This window comes from Rhinichthys klamathensis, unplaced genomic scaffold (assembly GCF_029890125.1).
Source record: "Rhinichthys klamathensis goyatoka isolate OS25496 unplaced genomic scaffold, OSU_Roscu_1.1 h1tg000011l_1, whole genome shotgun sequence".
NCBI classification, from domain to species: domain Eukaryota; kingdom Metazoa; phylum Chordata; class Actinopteri; order Cypriniformes; family Leuciscidae; genus Rhinichthys; species Rhinichthys klamathensis.
Window position 1 is genome coordinate 15,180,145 of NW_026606564.1, and position 21,618 is coordinate 15,201,762.

At 36.6% G+C, this 21,618-nt stretch overlaps 2 protein-coding genes and 1 long non-coding RNA gene across 3 annotated transcripts; all 3 read right to left on the reverse strand.

The window, feature by feature from the left end:
• Positions 1-1,115: 1,115 nt before the first annotated feature.
• On the reverse strand, positions 1,116-2,401 carry LOC130096016 (GTPase IMAP family member 9-like). Its single transcript, XM_056262639.1, has 2 exons — positions 2,398-2,401; positions 1,116-1,948 (listed from the first exon to the last, which is right to left on the reverse strand). The coding sequence occupies exons 1-2, from the start codon at positions 2,399-2,401 to the stop codon at positions 1,116-1,118; spliced, it is 837 nt and encodes a 278-aa protein (XP_056118614.1).
• A 13-nt stretch (positions 2,402-2,414) lies between these two features.
• On the reverse strand, positions 2,415-3,724 carry LOC130096025 (GTPase IMAP family member 4-like). The gene is made up of 2 exons (XM_056262650.1): positions 3,017-3,724; positions 2,415-2,432 (listed from the first exon to the last, which is right to left on the reverse strand). The coding sequence occupies exons 1-2, from the start codon at positions 3,695-3,697 to the stop codon at positions 2,415-2,417; spliced, it is 699 nt and encodes a 232-aa protein (XP_056118625.1). The 5' UTR covers positions 3,698-3,724.
• Positions 3,725-16,472: 12,748 nt separating this feature from the next.
• Positions 16,473-21,031, reverse strand: LOC130100284 (uncharacterized). The gene is made up of 3 exons (XR_008808846.1): positions 20,922-21,031; positions 20,351-20,419; positions 16,473-16,856 (listed from the first exon to the last, which is right to left on the reverse strand). It is a non-coding gene; the product is annotated as an uncharacterized LOC130100284 (long non-coding RNA).
• Between the last annotated feature and the right edge of the window lie 587 nt (positions 21,032-21,618).

Genomic DNA, 21,618 nt, shown 5'->3' on the forward strand with positions numbered 1-21,618 from the left:
TTGATTTCTTTCATGGAATCTACCTGAATAAAGCATGTAAAATCCCCTTAATTATTTAGTCTATGATACAATGAGTGTAATATTTTTAGTGAATTATGCTTTTTTATTTTAAGTTGACGCTCAAAAGTGTGTGAAATTGAGTGAATAGAAATAACCTTTTTATATTTGACTTTGAGTTCTATCGCATTATTTAAAGACTGTATGCTGCTAGCACAGCACATAACCAAACTTGTTACTGCATTGGCATTATTACAAAGTTTTTGCTCAAACAAAGCAACATGTTTCAGATTGTCAACACATTCAGTTATTCACAACCTTACTATAAGCCCTACTCTTCTGCGCAATGGTAACGATCAAAACTTCAACATAATAGAGTCTCTTTCAAATGTCAAACAGAACTGAACATTAACAGATATTTCTCTTTACTCAAAAACACATAAAATAACACTTAATTTCAATATTTCCTCTCCATTACCAGCCATGTGCAAAGCATGCTGGGAACTAATAATGGTGTCTCTATAACCGCATAATTGAGCTAATTCTCTTAAAATAAATTGGTAACCCTTTTTCCTTAATTTTATCAGTCCCTCAATTCAAGCCTCAAAATTATGTGTTTCCTTAGAAAATATGGAAAACATTTCACTTATAAAACCAAGAGATACATTTTCCAAAAAATTTTATGCAACACGGAACCACAATTTTCTTAATAAAATACACACAATATTTTTAATTATCACCTTCATTTTATTTTATGAAAATTACAAGACCCATGAATCATTTTTTTACAGTGACCGAATTGCCAAAAATCCTTTGAATATGTTTCCCTTAAGTCCAGATGATATTGTGTGATATAGTGAGAATAAATTATTTTTTGATGATCATTTTCCACTTTTGCCTGTTTTAGGATTAAACATGCCATTTAAAATAAAATATATGTTTTAAAATTTCTATTAATTCCCATGGTTATGTAATGTGCATACTCAAAGGCATGCCACGTTTTCTTTCGTATTCCTTATACAACCTTCTAAGTCATAGGGCTGGAGCATATCCCTGTTTTCTAGGCCAGAGGCATCCCGGAAAGATTAGTCCACATTTTGAAAATACATGATCTAATTTCAAGCTTCTTTGTCCTTATTTTCAGTTGATGATTCACTTTTAAAATACTTGTATGTCGCTGCTCCAACTCCACAAACTCCAGCTGCTACAGCTACACCTACACCCCCCCCCAGCGCTGAAGCTGCAATTGTTGTAGCTTTAGCAGCTGCTAAATAAGCTGCTCCCCCTCCTGCTCCTGATCCTAATGCTCCTCCAGTTACAACTCCTGCAACATTTGCATAGAACAATTTTCTTTGAGTTTCCTCATATTTCTTTTTAGTGTAAAGGTTATTGTCCTGTATCATTTTCTTTATCTTTTCCACAAGCTCAGTGACCTGGGAACGATCATTAGTTGTGTTTTCAAAAACCTGATATCTTTTATTACACTGCTCAACTAACCTCTTCAGTTTTTCCCCTGCATATTCTTCAATTGTTGTTTCATTGGAGTCTAATTGTTTTCCATTTGTAAACAACAAAATGGTGTTTTTTAAAGCCTCTTTACCGTAGTTATCCTTGATCCACTGCACAGTATTACTTTCCTCCTCTGTAAATCTAGTGCACAGGTTGATCACCAGCAGAAATGCATGAACACCATCACCAGAATGTTTGAACAAATCTTCTATTTCATCTTTAGGCTGTGCTTGGTTCATTGATGTGTCATAGAGTCCCGGCGTGTCAATCACAGTGATTATCTGGCCATCTACTATCGCTCTATGTGCACTACATTTCTTAGTGACAGACTCTGAAGAACATTTCTCCTCAAAAGCCTCTCGTCCCAGGATGGTGTTTCCTGTTGCGCTCTTCCCGGCTCCAGTTTTACCCAGCAGAACGATCCGGAGATGATCTATTTGCTCTAAAATAAGACAAAATACATACGCTTTTTTTCTTATGCAAGATATTTTTAGTAATAAATAATACTGAATTAACTCAGAAACATTTTTAAAAACCTAACACTTAGATTATCCAAAGATAATAGATGATCAGAAAGCATCTTTAAGTATGTAAAGTACAATAAATATGTAGTGCCTTGTTCTTTAAGACAAATAAATACATACATAAGGCAGTAATTACTTAACAATAAGTTATTTTATACTGATATGTTTCATATATATATATATATATATATATATATATATATATTGTGTTAAACCAATCTGCCTTTATCTCATAGGAAAGTCCAACCCAGGACTTAAACAGTTCTTGTCTCGAGCTTGCACAGGCCATTGTGCCATCACTTTGATTTGGCAAGTCTTTTAACAACATTTCACATAATACCAGAGCAAACATACAGATCATACTCACCCATCTGTGCAGTAGTTTTAAGGCGTCAGGTAAATCTGCGAGACACAATTATAGTTTGCAATTACACACATTAACAAATTCTACAAATAAAACACTTCTACAGTATAACAGCACAGCCTTCTAAACAACTATTAGGACCCTCAATATTATATAAATGTGTGTGTGTGTGTGTGTGTGTGTGTGTCAAATCCTGCCTTTTGAATCCTTTTAGTTCGGTATTAAAGTAGATTCAATAGATCACATTACATTTATTTAATAGCCTATAGGAAAAGGAAGAAAAAAACATCAGCTGGTCAAATTGTATTAATTTATACATTTTATTGTTTATTTTAATGTATAATTGTTACAAGGCGATTCCAGCTTACATTCCCATGTTATCACATTTACGAAAAGTAGCTCTTTATGTTGACTCATCATGTTATGATTTAATTTATGAATGGTTAAAATTAAACGTATACAAATCCCAAAATATGGGTAATCATGCAATTTTTTTCATGCAGATCAGGACCTGTGATTCATACTGATTTATGAATCATTTCCTCTCAGACCAGATCTTGTATAGTTTAAAAGCTAATGTTATTACAACTACTATTGATAGTGGTTTAAAATGTGCTTTTACGAATTGTTTAATTGTTCTTTTAACAACTCCATCTTCTTTTTCTTTCTCTTGGTTCTTTTTCTCTTCCTCTTCTTTTCTGATCTTACTCTGAGCCTTCTGATACATTTCCGCAGTGTAGTATTCATCCATTCCTTTATTTTTATTCATCAGATCCTTTATTTTCTCCAGCAGATCAGTGACCTGTCGATCGGTCTTCTCTGCATTATTAAAGGCATGATATGTCACCTTCCATTCATCTAGGAGTTCCTTTATCTTGATGCTCTCTTGCAGAAATTCATCTAGGGATTTTTCCAATTTATCAACTCGAGTGAACAGCGGGATGGTGAATCTCATAACATCTTCTCCAAAGTTTTTCCGAATCCATTTCACTGTGTTCTGCTCTTCCTCTGTAAATCTGTCGAGTTTGATGACCAGCAGAATCACATGAGGACCAGGATCAGACATCTGCAGACTCCTCTCAATCTCAACCTTCAGATCTTCTTCACTTGGGATGGATGTGTGAAACAGTCCAGGTGTGTCAATCACTGTGATGTTTCTACCGTCCACTTTTCCCTCATGTTTCTCACACTGTTGAGTTGTGGATTCAGAAGAGAAACACACTTTAAACACATTTCTGCCCAGGATGGTGTTTCCTGTTGAACTCTTTCCTGATCCACTTTTACCCAGCAGGAGAATCCTCATATCAGACACTGTGAAACAAAAACTAAAATAAACTTACCTCGTATTAAGTAGTATAAAACACAATTGTTCTAAGTGTTGGCTGTATATCAGTGTTTCTGTACAGAACAGAGATGTAGTCAAGACCATGGGCCTCATTTATAGCATGTTGAGTAGAAACCATCACATTTGATCTAAGGTAATTTCCTCAAAAGTGCTTACATGTGATTCAGAGAATGAACACAGCAAAATCCCTGGTGTTAAATTAGAGCCCGTTCTCATCCCAAGGCGTCATAAACTGACGCTTTTGACATTACGTCTAAATCCAACGCACATGGCACCCTTTAGCGTCAATATGAGACACAGATATATATGGGCCAGAAGGCGCCTCCTAGTGGTCTAACCCTAACCCTACCCCAGACCTAAACCTACCCATAATTATATTGACGCTAAAGGGTGCCATGTGCGTTGGATTTAGACGAAATGTCAAAAGTGTCAGTTTATGACGCCTTGGGATGAGAATGCGTTGTAAATTAACAGTTTGATGTTTATATGGGTACCACCAGCAAAGTGTTAAAGGGGACCTATTATACCCCTTTTCAAAAGATTCTAATGGTAACTTTGTATAATCATGCCATGGTTTTCCACGTACACTAAGTTAGAATAATACTATACAATAATCAGAGGTTGAGGCTCACCCTATTTAGATTTTGGTCTAACAACACTCTGTTCTTCTAAACGGAAAACCCATTATTAGCCTCTACAGTCTAAGAATACATGACTAATGCCGATGTTAGTCGGATCTTTAAAACTTCAGTTGGCGTGCCTCTCTGGTCCACCTAAGCTGTATTTTAGTGTGTTACTAACCAGAGCGTTTCAGAGTAACTCAGAATAAATTAAAACGTAAAAATGTATTATTAGTCAGTAAAAGTATGTTGACAATTACATAATAAATACAAAAGAAAATTAATACAACTTATAACATTGAATGATACACAATGGTGATACTCAGCATTATGGGCGGATCAGGCTACAAATCGCATTAACCCTTTAGCTATCACCCCCCTTTTTGAGCGTTGACGTGAAAATGCACTACCCAAACGGCTGTAATTCATGAAGCCTTTGTACTAAAGACTTATGGTTGGTCTCTTTTAAAAGAAGACTCTTGGCAGATTATTGCTGAAGTGGAATAAATTAATAGAATTAAATTATTTAAAAGTTATTGAAGTTTAAGTTTATTGTTATGAAAATATAATAAAATATATATATTACTTTTATTAAAAATATATATAAATTAATATAGGTTTCAGCCTAAAAATGACAGAAAGTCAAAGCCATATATCTAACCAAGTTGTGTTCCAAATTTGAAGTTGATATCACAAACATTGAAGTTCCCATGAAATTTTGTTTAGGCGTAATACCAAAAATACCCACCGGGTGCCATTGCATTCCATTGAATTTAATTGTATGCATTCTGCCATAACAAGTTAATAAATTTCTATCCAAATATCACTTCTGTCACTAAATATGTAACCTTGAGACTCAGACCTTTCTGACAATATGTGTTGTGTCAAGATTAGAACATTTTTGATAATAAATTATGAAAGATGATGCCCAAAAGAGGAGGGGCCTAATAAAAAAATACCTTTTCTATGGTAACGCAACGTCCAATTTCAAAACGGTTGTCATAGGATGAATTCTGAGTTCGTAAGCTTTCAAATGATACCTAATTTGTGATAACTACTAAAATATGTGATATAATAATAATAAAATATATATATATAATATATATTATACTTTTTAGAGGACTTTTTACTTTACTTTTTAAAATATAATTTTATCTTTTTTTATTGACAAATACTAGATTTTGTTTTATTATGAACTTTTAGCATTAAAAACCAAAGTTTCAATTATTAAAAGTGTGTGCGTCAACTTTTTGTGACAAAGGTCAGAAACACCTGTAATGACGTCGATTTTTTGAGGCGCACTCTTGACATAAATTCATATATTACTGTTCATACATAATTTGTAAGAAAAAAAAACAGCACTAAAATATCTATTAAGGAGTCTTAGACCTTTCCAACGATATGTAGTTTGTCATGACTAGATTAGGATTTAATAGTAATATAGTGAAGTAAATTTAGGTTGCCCGTATATGGGCAGGTGACAGCCTGTTTAAGCATTTCTTAAATACCCAGACCAAGACTAAATATCCCATAATGTGGAACATGAACTTCCGATAGGAATTTGCATTGACTAAGGTCATAGACCTATAGGGATCTCCCAGTCACGTGACCCCTAGCCGCGCGTCAGCCATTTTGACGGAATACACCCGTCAGCTACTCAGTGGCAATAGCCGTGGGTAATATATATTATTAGTATATTATTATACTAATGATATAATTATTTGTATATTATTATACTAATAATATAATTATTAGTATAATCATTTTATAATTAGCCTAAATATTGCAATACTTTGCGCTACAGTATTGATATTGCGTGTATAATATGGTGTAATAATATATTATTATTATATTATTATACTAATAAAATAATTATTAGTATAATTAGCCTAAATATTGCAATACGTATTTGCGTGCGCAAAATATCTCCATACTGAACAGAATCGATTTTTTCCCCCCACTATCTATTATTAGAGCAGCGGCCGTCAGCTAACTCTTCACGTCATGTCATCGCACTTATTATTAGCATCACAAAAAGAAATATACAAGAGGAAGATAAAGGAATTAGGAATCATAGATCCATGAAGCACCACAAGTTCTTTTTACAGGCATTAAATGTGTAGGAAAAACTTCCTGACATTGAGGTGATGGGAAATTCGGATCATTTTACTGACTCTCCTGTTCGAAGTCGTTCATCAAAATGAACGAATCTTTTTTCCGAGTCATTTCGTTCATTCAAGTCAAGTGGCTTTAAACGTTCTACTTCTAACCGCCAAATTCCCCGAACACATCCACCTATGCAATCTTGATCATATTCTGAATAAGAAATCATTATAATGCAGTCAAAAATAATTTACAGGGAACATAAATAATTAATTTACCTTCCGCGTCTTTCGTTCATTTGTCACGTGACAGACGCAATCAACGGATCGTTCATGAATGACAGCTACCTTATTCACTTCCCATCACGCTACACCGGAGCTTCATTAAAAGCATTCAAAAGCTATCGATATAACGAGTCCGGATGGGTCAGCAACTCTTTGATTTGGACGTCAGCGGGGAAGGATTTTTAAATCATCACCGCAAAGGTTGGTCAATGTATTTTTATCACCAAATTATAGTAACTTACCTGTAATAATTTTTAAACTGAGTTTACAGGGAAAAACACAAAACAAAATCACCAACAAGATTAAGTGTATCTTAAATGAATTTGTTGAATCTAGTTTGATCCAAGAAAAACGAAATAATACTTTTTTATACTTGTAACGTTAACTAGGCTACCATGCAGTGACACTGTCCCTGTAGTATGATAAACTGTCATTGAGACTGTTGTCTCAACCTGTGTTTCTAACGATTTAAAGAAGTGTTAAATAAAATACAAGATTAGCTTTTGGTATTTGAAAATGATAGGAATATTTTGCGACGAGCTGTATTATCACCGGCGGTTTTGCATTTTCTATACCGTCAAGATGGCTGCTCCAAATGGCGTGACGTCACGCGGGACGACCCTATAGGGAGTTCCCACCTTGTCAAGGAGCAGGAGGTGGTTTGGATGAAGGACCCCAGGAAAAAGGGCACACTAACCACAGTAAGCAAAGTATCTCTAAACTCTTAACCCATATAAAACGCTTAACGTAGCTTAATGGACTACTACAGTAATATAAAAGACCAAACTCACACCCTATTGGGGATTTAGGCTATATTAAAGGGACACTTCACCCATTTCCATTAAGCTTTGTATTGTTAGAAACCCAGTCATATATTATAATGATTGTGGATTTTTCCTTTATTTTTCCCTGAGATGGGAGAAATAAGGATTTAAGTGTTTTACTTCCTGCTTATTATGACGTAAAAAAAAATCGCCATTTTGCGTCATAATAAGCAGGAAGTCACATTTTAAGGGTGTCACGATTTCGATTTTAAATCGAAATCGATCGAAATTTATTTAAAATCGAAATTGATCGAAATTAATTCACAATCGTCGATACTGCCACGCCCCCATGTCACGTCCGTTCGGCTTGCCAAGCGGAAAAAACACGGCGTGTTGAAGTGCTGCAAGTCTATGGTCAACCTCCTCTAACTTAGCTACAGCCATTCAAAAGATAGTATGGCAACTACAGATGCAGGAGACCCATCAACAGAACGTGAACCCCTCCTCTTTCATTGAAGTCGCAGGTGTGGAAGTTTTTTGGGATTTCCAGTGAGTAATGTTGACAACGTTCGCGCTTCAAAAAAGCCACAGTTTGTAGACATCCAAAGTGTCGCGGAAGTTCCGGGAGTCTCCCGCATATTGATAGCGGCTCCCTGATGCTCGCAAATTAGTTAGAATCTCCCGGAATCTAGAGTGAGCGAGCAAGAGCGCGCATGCAAGACAGAAAAAACTGTGCTCCAGTCCAAACCGTATAGCGCGCGCGCGGGAGAGAGGGAGAGAGCGAGAGACCTTGCGTGTGTGTCTCATGAAGCGCATGTAAGACAGAGAGCATTCTGATTGGCCGGTTTCGGCTTTAAAAAAAAGTTAATGTAAAAATCGAGAATCGAATCGAACCGTGACCTTAGAATCGAAAATGAAATCGAATCGAGGATTTGGAGAATCGTGACACCCCTATCACATTTCATTGAAAAGTGTAGAGACTACAAACACGAGCTCATCATTTATTCAGGGTGTGGGACCCACTCACGCTACAGACCTATTACAGATCAGTGGGTGGGACTTCACTTGCAGATACAGAAAGCAATATCAGCCATCTTGTTTGGAAGCTAAGCTAACAAGCGCTGTGGAGATAGGAAGCTACGACAATGACGGAAGAAACTAAACATGATATGGAAGAAGAGGATTTTGAAATTCTGCTGCTCGAATCCGCTGTGCGTGGCTATTTTTACGAGCCGCAATATAGTGAAGAGCAGCTGAGGCTGATGGAGGATCAGGAGGCGGACGAGGAGCCCGGGCTGGCTGGAGCTGGGCGGACTGATGGTGCCTGTGCTCTCGCTGTGCGCTACGGACACAGATAGAGTTCGTCTGCTGCAGAGAATTTCAACGATGGCAATTTCTCATGGACGAAATCTCTGAATCAGACGAGCACACGGACGTTTGTGTTGTGATGTGAACCATCCTAGTTTCGCACCGCATATGTTCTGACTGAACATCCAGGTATCATGCAATAATTCACCATATAGAAAGAAATACAAACGAGGAGTAATTCGCTAATGAGTTTGCCAATGTAACGGGGTTCGTTGTTGTGGGAAGAATGAGGCGGGAACCGGCAAACATTTAAACATTTTAATAGTAAAATAAACAAATACAAAACAAAAGTATAAGCCAGCTGGCTACACACAACAGAAACAAAACACAACATAAAATCAGGCCTGTTCCTTTTATGCCTCCGCTCCTCCGTGAGAGATATGAGACCGCTGCGTCTCACAGGTGTCATTCATTATCACTCGCGCCGTCCTCTCACGTCCCTCGTCCTGCTCGCCACAGCCAACTAACTAGACATTTTGTGTGAAATGAATTTCTAACTCTGGTGGCAGCTAACGTTAGCCTTGTAGACGAAAGAGTGATTTCTTTTCTCTGATGTTTGCGCTGTTCTGGATTAGTGGGAGTGGCTTGCGGAGCTGTGCAATGTGGTGCATTGTGGGAGTTGTTGTCTTACATACAAATGCGCCCTAAAGTTATTTTCTGTCTTTTCTCGGTCAAGAGGGCACCAAATTCAAATTTTATTTTACATTTCGACTACATATATAACCCACGTTCAATAAAGATTAATGTTGAAATGGGTGAAGTGCTCCTTGAAATGGGCTACATGAACTCACTCACTCACACACACACACTCGACTTTATACTATAGGCTACATGGACTCAGAATGTGAACGTAACGCACAAAGTTTCACGCTAAGCGTTTCCCAGTGGAATGAAGTTGGCTTGACATTGGAAGTTCATTAGAGACCGTCTCTAAAGTTACATACGACATTGAGGTACAAGTTTCTAACTTTAATAGCATTTGAAGAGAATGACTTACAGTCATAAAACCAACTGTAAAGAGTTCATGTAGGTGATGTCAGGCATAATGTGTAAATATTGCTATTTTTTCACTACCGCATGAGCTCATATTTATTTTAATATCAAAAATCGTATCGAGCTGTGCATCATTCCTGACACCTACATGAACTCTTTACAGTTGGTTTTATGACTGTAAGTCATTCTCTTCAAATGCTATTGAAGTTAGAAACGTCATATGAAATCTCAATGTCATATGTAACTTTAGAGACGGTCTGTGACGAACTCCCAACGTCAAGCCAACTTTATGCCAGTATATCAATGGGAAATGCTTAGCGTGAAACTTTGCGCGTTACATTCATATTTGGAGTCCATTTGCTTGCCTGTAGCCTATAGCCTACATCCCCAAAATGGTGTGAGTTTACTCTTTTATGTCACTGTATTACTCTATTAAGCTACGTTAAGCATATTAAGGCTATGACGTATTGAGGGAAACACTAGTAGCCACTGTATAGCACAGCGCTACGATATAAAATTAAGGAAACTAAAAAACCAAGAGAAATATATGTCTACCTCAGATTTAACGTTTGATTTGTACATCAGCATTATAGGGAATAACCTTATTATCTCATTCACGGTAGAGAAAGCTGCTTACAGCTTTGTACAAAAGTAACCGTGAAGACTTAAATGTAAACAGCTTTTGTGTCTTTATCAGCTTTTCCATATATATTTAATATATAGGCCTATGTTTTTATGGGATGAAATTCAACATGGTTGAATATTTAAGCTGTGAATATTTCAATTCAAAACATTTCAAACACATTTTCATTATTAAAAATTCAATAATCCATATTCACCTTTCATATTTCATTTCCAAAATATTCAAAATGTTTAAAAATACAACCTATAATATTCAACAGTCAATTTTCGGTCCATTTTATTTCACTTTAGAAATTCGCTTCCACAAATTCAGTGGTTCAAAACGGTCGTCAAGATCGCAGCTGGCTGTTTTTGACCTACACTGTACATGACGTGAGAACAGTTATCTATTTAGGGTTGTATAATAGCATGGACTCGCTAACTTTAATTGTAATTTAATGAGAGTATGACAACCAGAAAATTAACTTTTTCGTCTTCATTGGGATTGGGGTTGAATTCTTAGGGAACCAGGTTACTGCACCCACATCATTAATAAATGAACCAGGCTTCAGTCGTATTGCGCAGATAATTGGTCCGTTCGGGCAAATCTTATCTGAAACGCGCTGGTGAACCTGCACACAGTACGGTGATTCAATACATGAATACCCATGCCCATCCTCTCAGGATACCTGGACTCAGTGTTACAAGTATCCCAGGCACAGCATTTTACCATTTTATTGGAATAAACACCATAAAACCAATGAGAGCTTCGGATCTTCCCATGTTTCTCTATTGCGCTGAAACCTCCAGTCCCCGTGCAAATGATATTCAACTGCCATTGGCTCATCTGTGTTCAAGGGGAGGGGCTTATCAATAGGTCAAATTTAAGAATGATCACTGTAATATTACAAATTTTAAAGTGCCTTTTAAGTGTTCAACACAAATGGGATTGAATAATATTTCACACATTGATTATTATTTCTTTTTATCTCCTAAACTAAATTGCAAAATGAGTATCACTAAACTAGAAACACATCCATTCACAATACTTTTTTTTTAAATCACCATTAAAATGTAAGCAGCTTTTCATAAGAATTAATTAGAAAACTTACTTTATGATGATGATTTGGTTATAAACTGCAGGTAATCTTTGACCTGTTGTCTGAACAAGATGTGCTGCTGTGTGATAAGAAATAATGTACATGTGAATATATCAGTCTAAAAGAAAATAAAGTTTAATTTCCCTCCCTCTCTGTAAATTACAATGAACAAACAAACAGGCCCAATGCAAATGCCACAGCGTCTCCTGTAAATGAAGGCTGTTCTTGTAAGTCAGCCTCTTGATGTTTGGTTGAAAATGTTTCGTTTGAAGTCACACTTATATTGATTAGCGGTTTCTTTAGTTGGGTTTGTTTTTAACTATTAATATATTTTGGGAAGTTTCTTATACTATGTATATACTTTAATAATGATCACTGTAATTTAAAAAGTGCCTTTCAAGTGTTCAACACAAATTAGATTGAATAATATTTCACACAGTGATTATTTATTTTTATCTCCATAACTAAATTACAAAATGAGTGTCACTAATAAGGAATATCATTTTTAGAAAAACATTCATTCACAATATCTTTTTTAAATTCACCATTAAAATTTAAGCACATCTTCCCCTTTTCATAAGGATAAATTAGAAAACTTACTTTATGATGATTTGGTTATAAACAGCAGGTAAACTCTGACCTGTTGTCTAATCAAGATGTGCTGCTGTGTGATAAGAAAGAATGTACATGTGAATATATCAGTCTAAAAGGAAATAAAGAGTTACATTTCCTTCCTCTCTGTAAATTACAATGAACACAGCGTTTCCTGTAAATGAAGGCTGTTCTTGTAAGTCAGCCTTGTATAACTGGAAAAACTGGAAGAGAGCGAAACTCTCTGAGAGAACAAAGGAAATTAAGATTTGACTCTCTCTTGAGAAACTAGCACCCCCAAGTCAATCACCTCCCCCATGTTGTCCCTCTCTCTCATGCTGAGATCAACTGAAATTCACCCAATAATCTATATAGTTTAATGTGAATGGTTATCATGCAGTATTACACATGTTTGAAATCATTTGAAATGTCTCAGTGCAACTGGTACAAGTGTCTCATTCCCAAATAAGTAAAACAAAAAGGTAATAAGGTTTTTAAGAGTTTAGAGATAACTGCCCTTACAAAAAACAACTACAGTATATTGAAGTACAACTGCAGTAAAACTGCAGTTCAAAGCAGTATAACTGCAGTATAATTAAGCACAGCCACAGATTTGCAGTATAATGAAGTATAATCACAGTACAACTGCAGTACATTGTAGTTCAACAGCAGTAAAACCACACTACCTGTAAGTACAGCTGCAGTAAAATGAAGTACAACTGTAGTTTTGCAATATAATGAAGTACTGAAATCCATGTATAAACCTACCACTCATACTACATTAAGTAGCTGTGGATACAGTAGGCTACTACTGTAAAGCAAGTAAAAGCTATGGACCACTGCTATGCAACATTAACCCTTAAGTTAGGCTATATTAAATAATAATAATAAAAAAGTTGATCTAGATTAAACTTAATCTAAATAGCATGACACTTGGTGATTTGTCGACACTTGCTGAGAATTCAATTTGTCAAATAAAATCACGAAATCAGCAACAACACAAAAATGAAGATATAGCCGAAGCATAAAATATGCAAATGTGTGTGTACAATTATATGGAGTTCTTACAATTCATGGGTAAACATACACAATGACATTTTTACTAAATTTGTACTAAGGATTAAACCATAAAAATTATTTTCCCAAAGCATTCATTTTCTCCTCCTCATATTACATTGAGATACTGTGTCACAATAAATCTGATTCTGATTATTAGTTAATCTCGTTCATATGTATTTGGTGCATTTGTATTTGGTGTATGTATTTATGTATAAGGGCAAAATTACAAGCCCATATGAGTCAAATACTGATCAGTGGAGTAGAGTGTCACAAACAAACCTCTGAAAGTAGGTTTGTTCTGTATGCATTCCATAATTCTGTAGTAAGATGTGATGAGACAGTGGTAGTTCATACCTGACCAGAAATTAAGTGGCAATAATATAATTTGTGCTCATTTGTAAGTTTGTAACACACCATAGATTACAAGATGAGTAACAACAACAGCACAGTGGAGGTATTGTATGATGATGATGATGGTAAGAATAACTATATGGAGATGTGACACCAGGTTTAGCAGTGTCCGGAGGAAGCCAACACACAAGACACAGCAGACGAGGACACAAGGGTGAGTGTGCAGGTAAGCGATACAGCTGAGTGTTTGAGCGCAGGTTACTTGAATAGGAGATTGTGGAAGATCAGAGTATCACAGGAAATCGATGCGGTTCGGGTAAGAATCACAGAAGATCATTCTGGGAAAGCATCACAGGAGCACAGGGAAGTATCAAAGTATATAATTAAAGGACAGGGAAGCATCACAGGAGATTGTTAGAGCACAGGGAAGTATCAAAGTAGATCGAGGAGAAACGAGGCATGAAACGTGACCCTTTCCCGCGTAGAATAAAAGGATATGAAATATGCTCCATTTGTTGTGGGAAACTCATTTCCAGGCAAATAAACATTCTTGATGGGAAAAGGGAATCTTAATATTAATGATGTGTGCCATGTGTTTTAGTACTAATCTGAAACTGGCAATATGCCATAATGCCTCAGTAAGCTATTTTCTGGTCATTTTATAGTGACCGTCCATAAGTTTAAGATTACTTAAGAAAATTATTTTAATTAAGCGAGTGCACATATGATTTTCAATTCATGTTTATTTGAATTGCATTTTGTACGTTTTATACACATATACATTTCATTTGTCACATTCTGAGATTAAAACATGCAGTTAATACAAGACATCTAGAACATTTATATGGAGTTATTTTAATTAATAGACAGGTAAGCATACACAATGCAATTTTACTAAATTTGTCCTAATGATTCAACCATAAACATTCTTTTCTCAAAGCATTCATTTTATCCTCCTCACATATTACATTGAGATGGTGTGTCACAATAAATCTGATTCTGATTATTTGTTAATCTCGTTCATATGTGTTTGGTAAGGGCAAAATGACAAGCCCATCTTGTCTTTTTACAATTTCTATACATTTGTTTGTTACTTCAGTTGGAAGTACTGCCTTGTAGCTTGCACAGAATGTGACATTAAGTATGTGAGAATCCATGCAAACATACTCTGTTCGCTTTTTGTGAAAGGCTTGAATTTGATTTGATAACCTTACCAGTAAAACTGGTTGTTTGGGGGTGGCCTGTGTTTGAACAACAATGATGTGTTCAATTTTTGCAACCTGTTGCCCAATGGTTACCAAGGAATTACATCTGGAGTATTTTGAGTCATAGTGATCAGTGGAGTAGAGTGTCCCATCACAAACAAACCTCTGAAAGTAGGTGGCTTGATTTTGTTCTGTATGAATTCCAGAATTCTCTAGTAAGATTTGCTGAGACAGTGGTAGCTCTTTCACCTGACCATGACCAAAAAAATTGCAGCTACTGACCTGTGAAACGTTTTTGCACAAGGAATAACCCCGAAGTGCTGATGAAACGTATTCATGTGCCGGGGAGTCTTCTGCAATGTAAACTCTCGATAATATTTTTAGCTCTTTTAGTCTTGCTAGATTTTGAGTTATTTGCAATGGTACATGTTGTGTTCCATTGAAAAGTTTGAGCAGTCTACCATTATGTCCTTCAAAGACGAATGTTGACGTCAAGGACAAAGGTCCGTGTCTTCTGACACTCTCAGCTAAGTGGGTGAGGAGATGAATATTGTAAGAGACTTCTTGCTTCCCATACAGAGACTCGGTTAGAAGTACAAACTCACAAAGAGCCATGTGAGCCTTGTCGATGTTCAAATGTGAAATATGTGAACTAGTTAGCAGATAAATGGCAAAGGCTAGTAGCATCCAGTGGTGGAAATACTGTGTCGGGATTAAACCCATCAGTATAAACGGAGAGATTAGAAGAAATGTTCTCCACTCACTTCCTTTCCATTTTTGCCGTTCTTTTACAGATCGTGGCAGTCGGGTTATCTCACTTGGTGGCCGCACTGATTTCAAACGTTTGTCTATCTCTTTCAAGACACTTGGATTTTTGACGTTTACTTCTGGCACTTTGTTGTCAAACCACAAGCCTGTTATTTGGCGCACTACTCCAAGAAGGACACTATGTAGATAGTCTGGAACAAAACTTTCTGCCATGTCAAAACACTGTAATGTGGTCAAAAGACTTGGTCCTTTAACACCATTGACTGGGTTATTTACAGAGGCCAGTTCTGCATCATGTATCATGCCCTCGTGTGTTCTCAGACTAGGAATGGGTACTGAGAGTGGGTAGACCCTGGTAAACCCATCACCCTTTTCCACTCTCTCTCCAGAATGAGTACAGAAATTACAGCCATGTGCCCCATTGAACTGGTTGATATTTTGCACTGGAGCCCTTGCAACAGAGTCAACTGTGCATAGAATGGCAGCAACTTTGGAACATTCATAAGTTTTTGTTACAGTGTTGTACCACACAACACCTGCAGATTCTAAAGATCTGCACTCTTCGATGAATGGTTTTAGAAAGCTTTCCATTTTTGGCTTGCTTTGCCCAAACCAGAGTGCAGGCACCAACACAAAGTTTTTCCGTTCAGACAGAGCTACCTCGTTTATGGTACACTGAATTGGCCACATTGAATAACTTGAAGAGTTAAACACTGGGACACCATCTGTATTCCATGTCAAAGATATATTGCTCTGGTCTCTCAGCATTGGAATTCTCTTATACAGTGCACCATCACTGACATCTTGGATGCAATCAGAATTGTTTTTCTGTGATAGTTTGTCATTAAGGTTGTGATTTTCAAAAAGATTTTTAATTTCATCTCTCAAGGGGGTGTACATCAAATAATAACCTTTACTCAGATTTTCTGATACTTTGCATTCTGTATCACACATTGGACATAGTACACTCTCGACATCGAGTGTGCCAATGTAAGCTCCACAGTCAGGATTCAGACAATAATGATGTAACTGCCAGCTGGTTGTGTCAAAAGCACGATTGAACATGTAGTTGGTGGAGGGTAAACTGTTTTCAGGGAGAAGGATCTGCAGCAGATGCAGTAAATCTTGACTTCCTGCCTTGGTCACATGGTGGCGTAGCATGTAGCCCAGAAGTGCAGTCAGACTTTCACCTTTTGAAAGTTTGGCTCCAGGATACAAAGGCTGGTCTCCATCATGGATACAAGTGGTGGTTGGGATATTTCCATCCTCAAGATTGGTTGAACTGCTATGCTAGAGATGAAAAATGAGAAGGAAAAAAATGTATGTATGATCATTTAAAGTCATTTTACATTCCATTTGTCCACATTACTCATGCACAACCTTCACAAAACCAGAAAACAGTTGTGGATCATCCAGGTAAGGACACATTAAGAATCAAGTCTATGTAAACTATGGCAACTCTGCTGCCAGTGGTTTACTGTAAAATCAAATGTACTGTGAATTGAAATACAGCAATGTACTGTAAAACAGTCAAATTTACTTAACAAAACAAGTTCATATCACTTAAATATTAAGTTAATCACACTTAGTAGAAAAATAGTTATGTGAACTCAATTTATCAGGAGAGTAAATATTAAACTGAAGTGTTATTTTATGTGTTTTTGCACAAAATGAAATCTGTGAGTGTTTAATGTTCTATTATGCTGCAGTTTAAAAGGGTATCTGTCTGTGTTTTGGTGAAGACTAGAGCCTGTATTTAAATCAAGGATGAGCCAATAAACCATGCTATATGCTGCATGTTGTTTTATTTAAAAGCAGTATGTGTAGTTGCTGATGCAGCGATAAGGTCTTTTCTAATTACACTAGCACATGCTCTGTTGCTAGTTAAAGGTGCACTATTTCTGCTTCTGAAATCTAATACTTCGCTACTATATAACATGCGAAAAAGAGTATGCCAGCCGTCTGAAAGAATATTTAAAAAAAACAGTAGGCGATAAGTCCCAGGATGACCTACTACTTCCGGCGAGATTCTGAAGTGCGCATTCGATAGACACTTATATCCCATGAAGCATTGGGAGAGTATTTGTGAATGGAGGTGAAGGGGTGTGTAACTGATGCTGGTTGGTCACATGATAATGACAACATGACAGAGTAGTATGTCCGGATTACATGCATCATACACACTTTCATATTATATAAAACATATTGTTTTTAACTTTGCAAATTAAATTCAAATTCAAATATAGTACCTACTCGGAGAGTATGTGATTTCAGACACACTGTATGTAACTTTTGGCGCTCTAGCAGTTAATAAACAGAACTGCATGTGTCTTGTGGAAGAACATTGTGGCCGGAGCTTCATCTCTCTGTTTAAGTCTATGAACAGTCAAGGAGGTACTGGGATACTCCGCAGCAGCTGGCGTCCCACTTGGTCTAAAATATACACACTATAGTTCAAATATAAACACTTATTATACACTCACCGGCCACTTTATTAGGTACCCCATGCTAGTAACGGGTTGGACCCCCTTTTGCCTTCAGAACTGCCTCAATTCTTCGTGGCATAGATTCAACAAGGTGCTGGAAGCATTCCTCAGGGACTTTGGTCCATATTGACATGATGGCATCACACAGTTGCCGCAGATTTGTCGGCTGCACATCCATGGTGCGAATCTCCCGTTCCACCACATCCCAAAGATGCTCTATTGGGTTGAGATCTGGTGACTGTGGAGGCCATTTTAGTACAGTGAACTCATTGTCATGTTCAAGAAACCAATTTGAAATGATTAGAGCTTTGTGACATGGTGGAAGTAGCCATCAGAGGATGGGTACATGGTGGCCATAAAGGGATGGACATGGTCAGAAACAATGCTCAGGTAGGCCGTGGCATGTTGAATTGATGCCCAATTGGCACTAAGGGGCCTAAAGTGTGCCAGGAAAACATCCCCCACACCATTACACCACCACCACCAGCCTGCACAGTGGTAACAAGGCATGATGGTTCCATGTTCTCATTCTGTTTACGCCAAATTCTGACTCTAACATCTGAATGTCTCAACAGAAATCGAGACTCATCAGACCAGGCAACATTTTTCCAGTCTTCAACTGTTCAATTTTGGTGAGCTCTTGCAAATTGCAGCCTCTTTTTCCTATTTGTAGTGGAGATGAGTGGTACCCGGTGGAGTCTTCTGCTGTTGTAGCCCATCCGCCTCAAGGTTGTGCGTGTTGTGGCTTCACAAATGCTTTGCTGCATACCTCGGTTGTAATGAGTGGTTATTTCAGTCACTGTTGCCCTTCTATCAGCTCGAACCAGTCTGGCCATTCTCCTCTGACCTCTGGCATCAACAAGGCATTTCCGCCCACAGAACTGCCGCTCACTGGATGTTTTTTTCTTTTTCGGACCATTCTCTGTAAACCCTAGAGATGGTTGTGCGTGAAAATCCCAGTAGATTAGCAGTTTCTGAAATACTCAGACCAGCCCTTCTGGCACCAACAATCATGCCACGTTCAAAGTCACTCAAATCACCTTTCTTCCCCATACTGATGCTCGGTTTGAACTGCAGGAGATTGTCTTGACCATGTCTACATGCCTAAATGCACTGAGTTGCCGCCATGTGATTGGCTGCTTAGAAATTAAGTGTTAACGAGCAGTTGGACAGGTGTACCTAATAAAGTGGCCGGTGAGTGTAGGTGTACCATAGAGATTCAGGAGAAGACAAAAATACGGTTTGGAAGATGGATTCATGACGGATTCGCTCATCATATACATTTTGTATGTTTTGAACAAAAAAAAGTTACATAGTTACGTCATACCTTTCACGAGTTCACACTTACATCAATTAAACAGAGTAAAGATTATGCGTATTTGGCGTGCTGTCCGGGGGGAGGGCTCCGAGCTCGGAATTTTGCCCGAACCCAGAGTACTCCCCCCGTTGTTGTAAGAGTATTAGGACTATAAGTGAGGAGATGGGGTGGTGGAGGGATGCTGTTAAACTGTCAATGAACGGAGGTAAGTTTGCTGTATATATACACACAGCGCTTAACTCGTTGATTAAGCACCACTCGTGTCTAATTAGGTTTGATTATCTGAATGTGCTCCACATGTGTTTAATTAGGTTTAATTATCTGAACGTGCTCCTCCCGAACTTTGTTAATAAAACATCATTTAATGATCACCTCCATGAGATTTGGGTTAACTTTATTACACATTTAATTGATTGCAGTGTAATTTAATATTAAGTAAAATTCTTTTTTAAGTGGACTAATTCTTAAATTTTTTAATTCTTAAATTAAATTAATTTACAGTTATAATATCATATAAATATTAGTTGTTAAATTTGAATGGTTGGCGCAATCGGTTTCCCCAAATGAAATGTTATCTTCCATGGTATTATTACGGTAACATCCCATAAAGTATATCCAGGGGAAGGTTGATTTAACTTAACATTTTAATTTGGGTGAACAACCAGTACAACTTTCAAAAATTGTTTGGCACAACAACTACTGAAGTTGTAACTCAAATGCTTTGCAGCGGGTTTAAAAAAAAAAAGTTTACTCAACTTTTTATTCATCTGTATTACTGTAAATACATATTGATAAAGGATAACTTCTTCATAAAAAGTAAAGCTTAAAAAAAGAATTGTTTAATTTAGACACTGGCCAAAGATGTGTAAAAAATTTACCCTCGGGTACTAATAAAGACACCTTGACCTTGATCAGTATATGTACATTATAGCACATTTGCATAAGTAAACATGTCATTTATTAGACTATACAATAGTTACCTCTTCATTGCTCAACCATTGTGTGTTTTGCTCTTCATCTTCTATATCACCACCTGATATGTCATCTGGCTGAAGAAAAACATAAATGACCCTCAGGCTTACAAAAAATATAATATTTTTTACAATAGTAAACTGTAAATGGATTGGTAACACTTTACAATAAGGTCTCATTTGATAACATTAGATAATGTAGGCTATTAACTAACATGAACTTACCATGAGCAATACATTTGTAACAGTATTTATTAATTTATGTTAATATTAGTTAATACAAATACAGCTGTTCATTGTTTGTTCACAGTGTATTAGCTAATGGTAATAAATAAAACATTTGATTTTAATAATGTATTAGTAAATGTTGAAATTAACTTTAAAATTAATAAATACTGTAGAAATATATTGCTCATTCTGTTAACTAATGAAACCTTATTGTAAAGTGCTACCAATGGATTGACTGTATTTAGCCTAAAATCAAAATGAAATAAATTATTATTATAATAATATTATTACAATAAAGAAATATGTAGATCTGTAAAGTAAAATCAAGAGAAAAAGAAATATTTTTCAATACCTCAGTGAGTTGCCTAGCTGCCTCTTCTCTGCAGAGCAGTTGTGTGTCTTCTTCTTCAGAGTCAGCACCAACTTGGTCCTCTGTGTGTGTCTAAAGAAAAACAAATTACCTTTAAGCCAGTTTTATAATGTCTCCGACTCCGTGTATTGCAAAATGTGTATTATTATTATTATTAAAATTAATAATAATTAAAAAGAACTGAATTGGAGGTTATATTGGCTGATATTTATTTATTTAATTGAATTTTATTTATTTTACCTGAGATGACAGGCTTGCAACATCACTTTCGCTGGTATTTCTCCTTACACTTGTGTTCCTGGGGGGTTCTTCTTCATCCTCTTCCAGAAATATTTTGTACTTGTTTCTTCTGGGATGTTTTTTGTTTGGAATAGAGTCATATTCTAAAAAAGATTTGTATTTTTTTCGCCTTTTGGACATTTCACCCGCATAGATAATTAGCAGGTGCGTGACCAGATCTTCTTCCTTCGCGCCAACGCAATCGTTGCCCTGACAACGAGTCTCGAGAGCAGCTGATACTTGATGAGCGAACTGTCAGTCAGCGTCTTCGTTAGTTTAGGATGGATATAAAATACGTTTTGGTAGATTTTTTCACAGACAACACCGTTCATATATGTGAACTTTCAAAAATAAAACACAAAGATATGACAAAACTACACCCCAATGCCATTCACAAGTG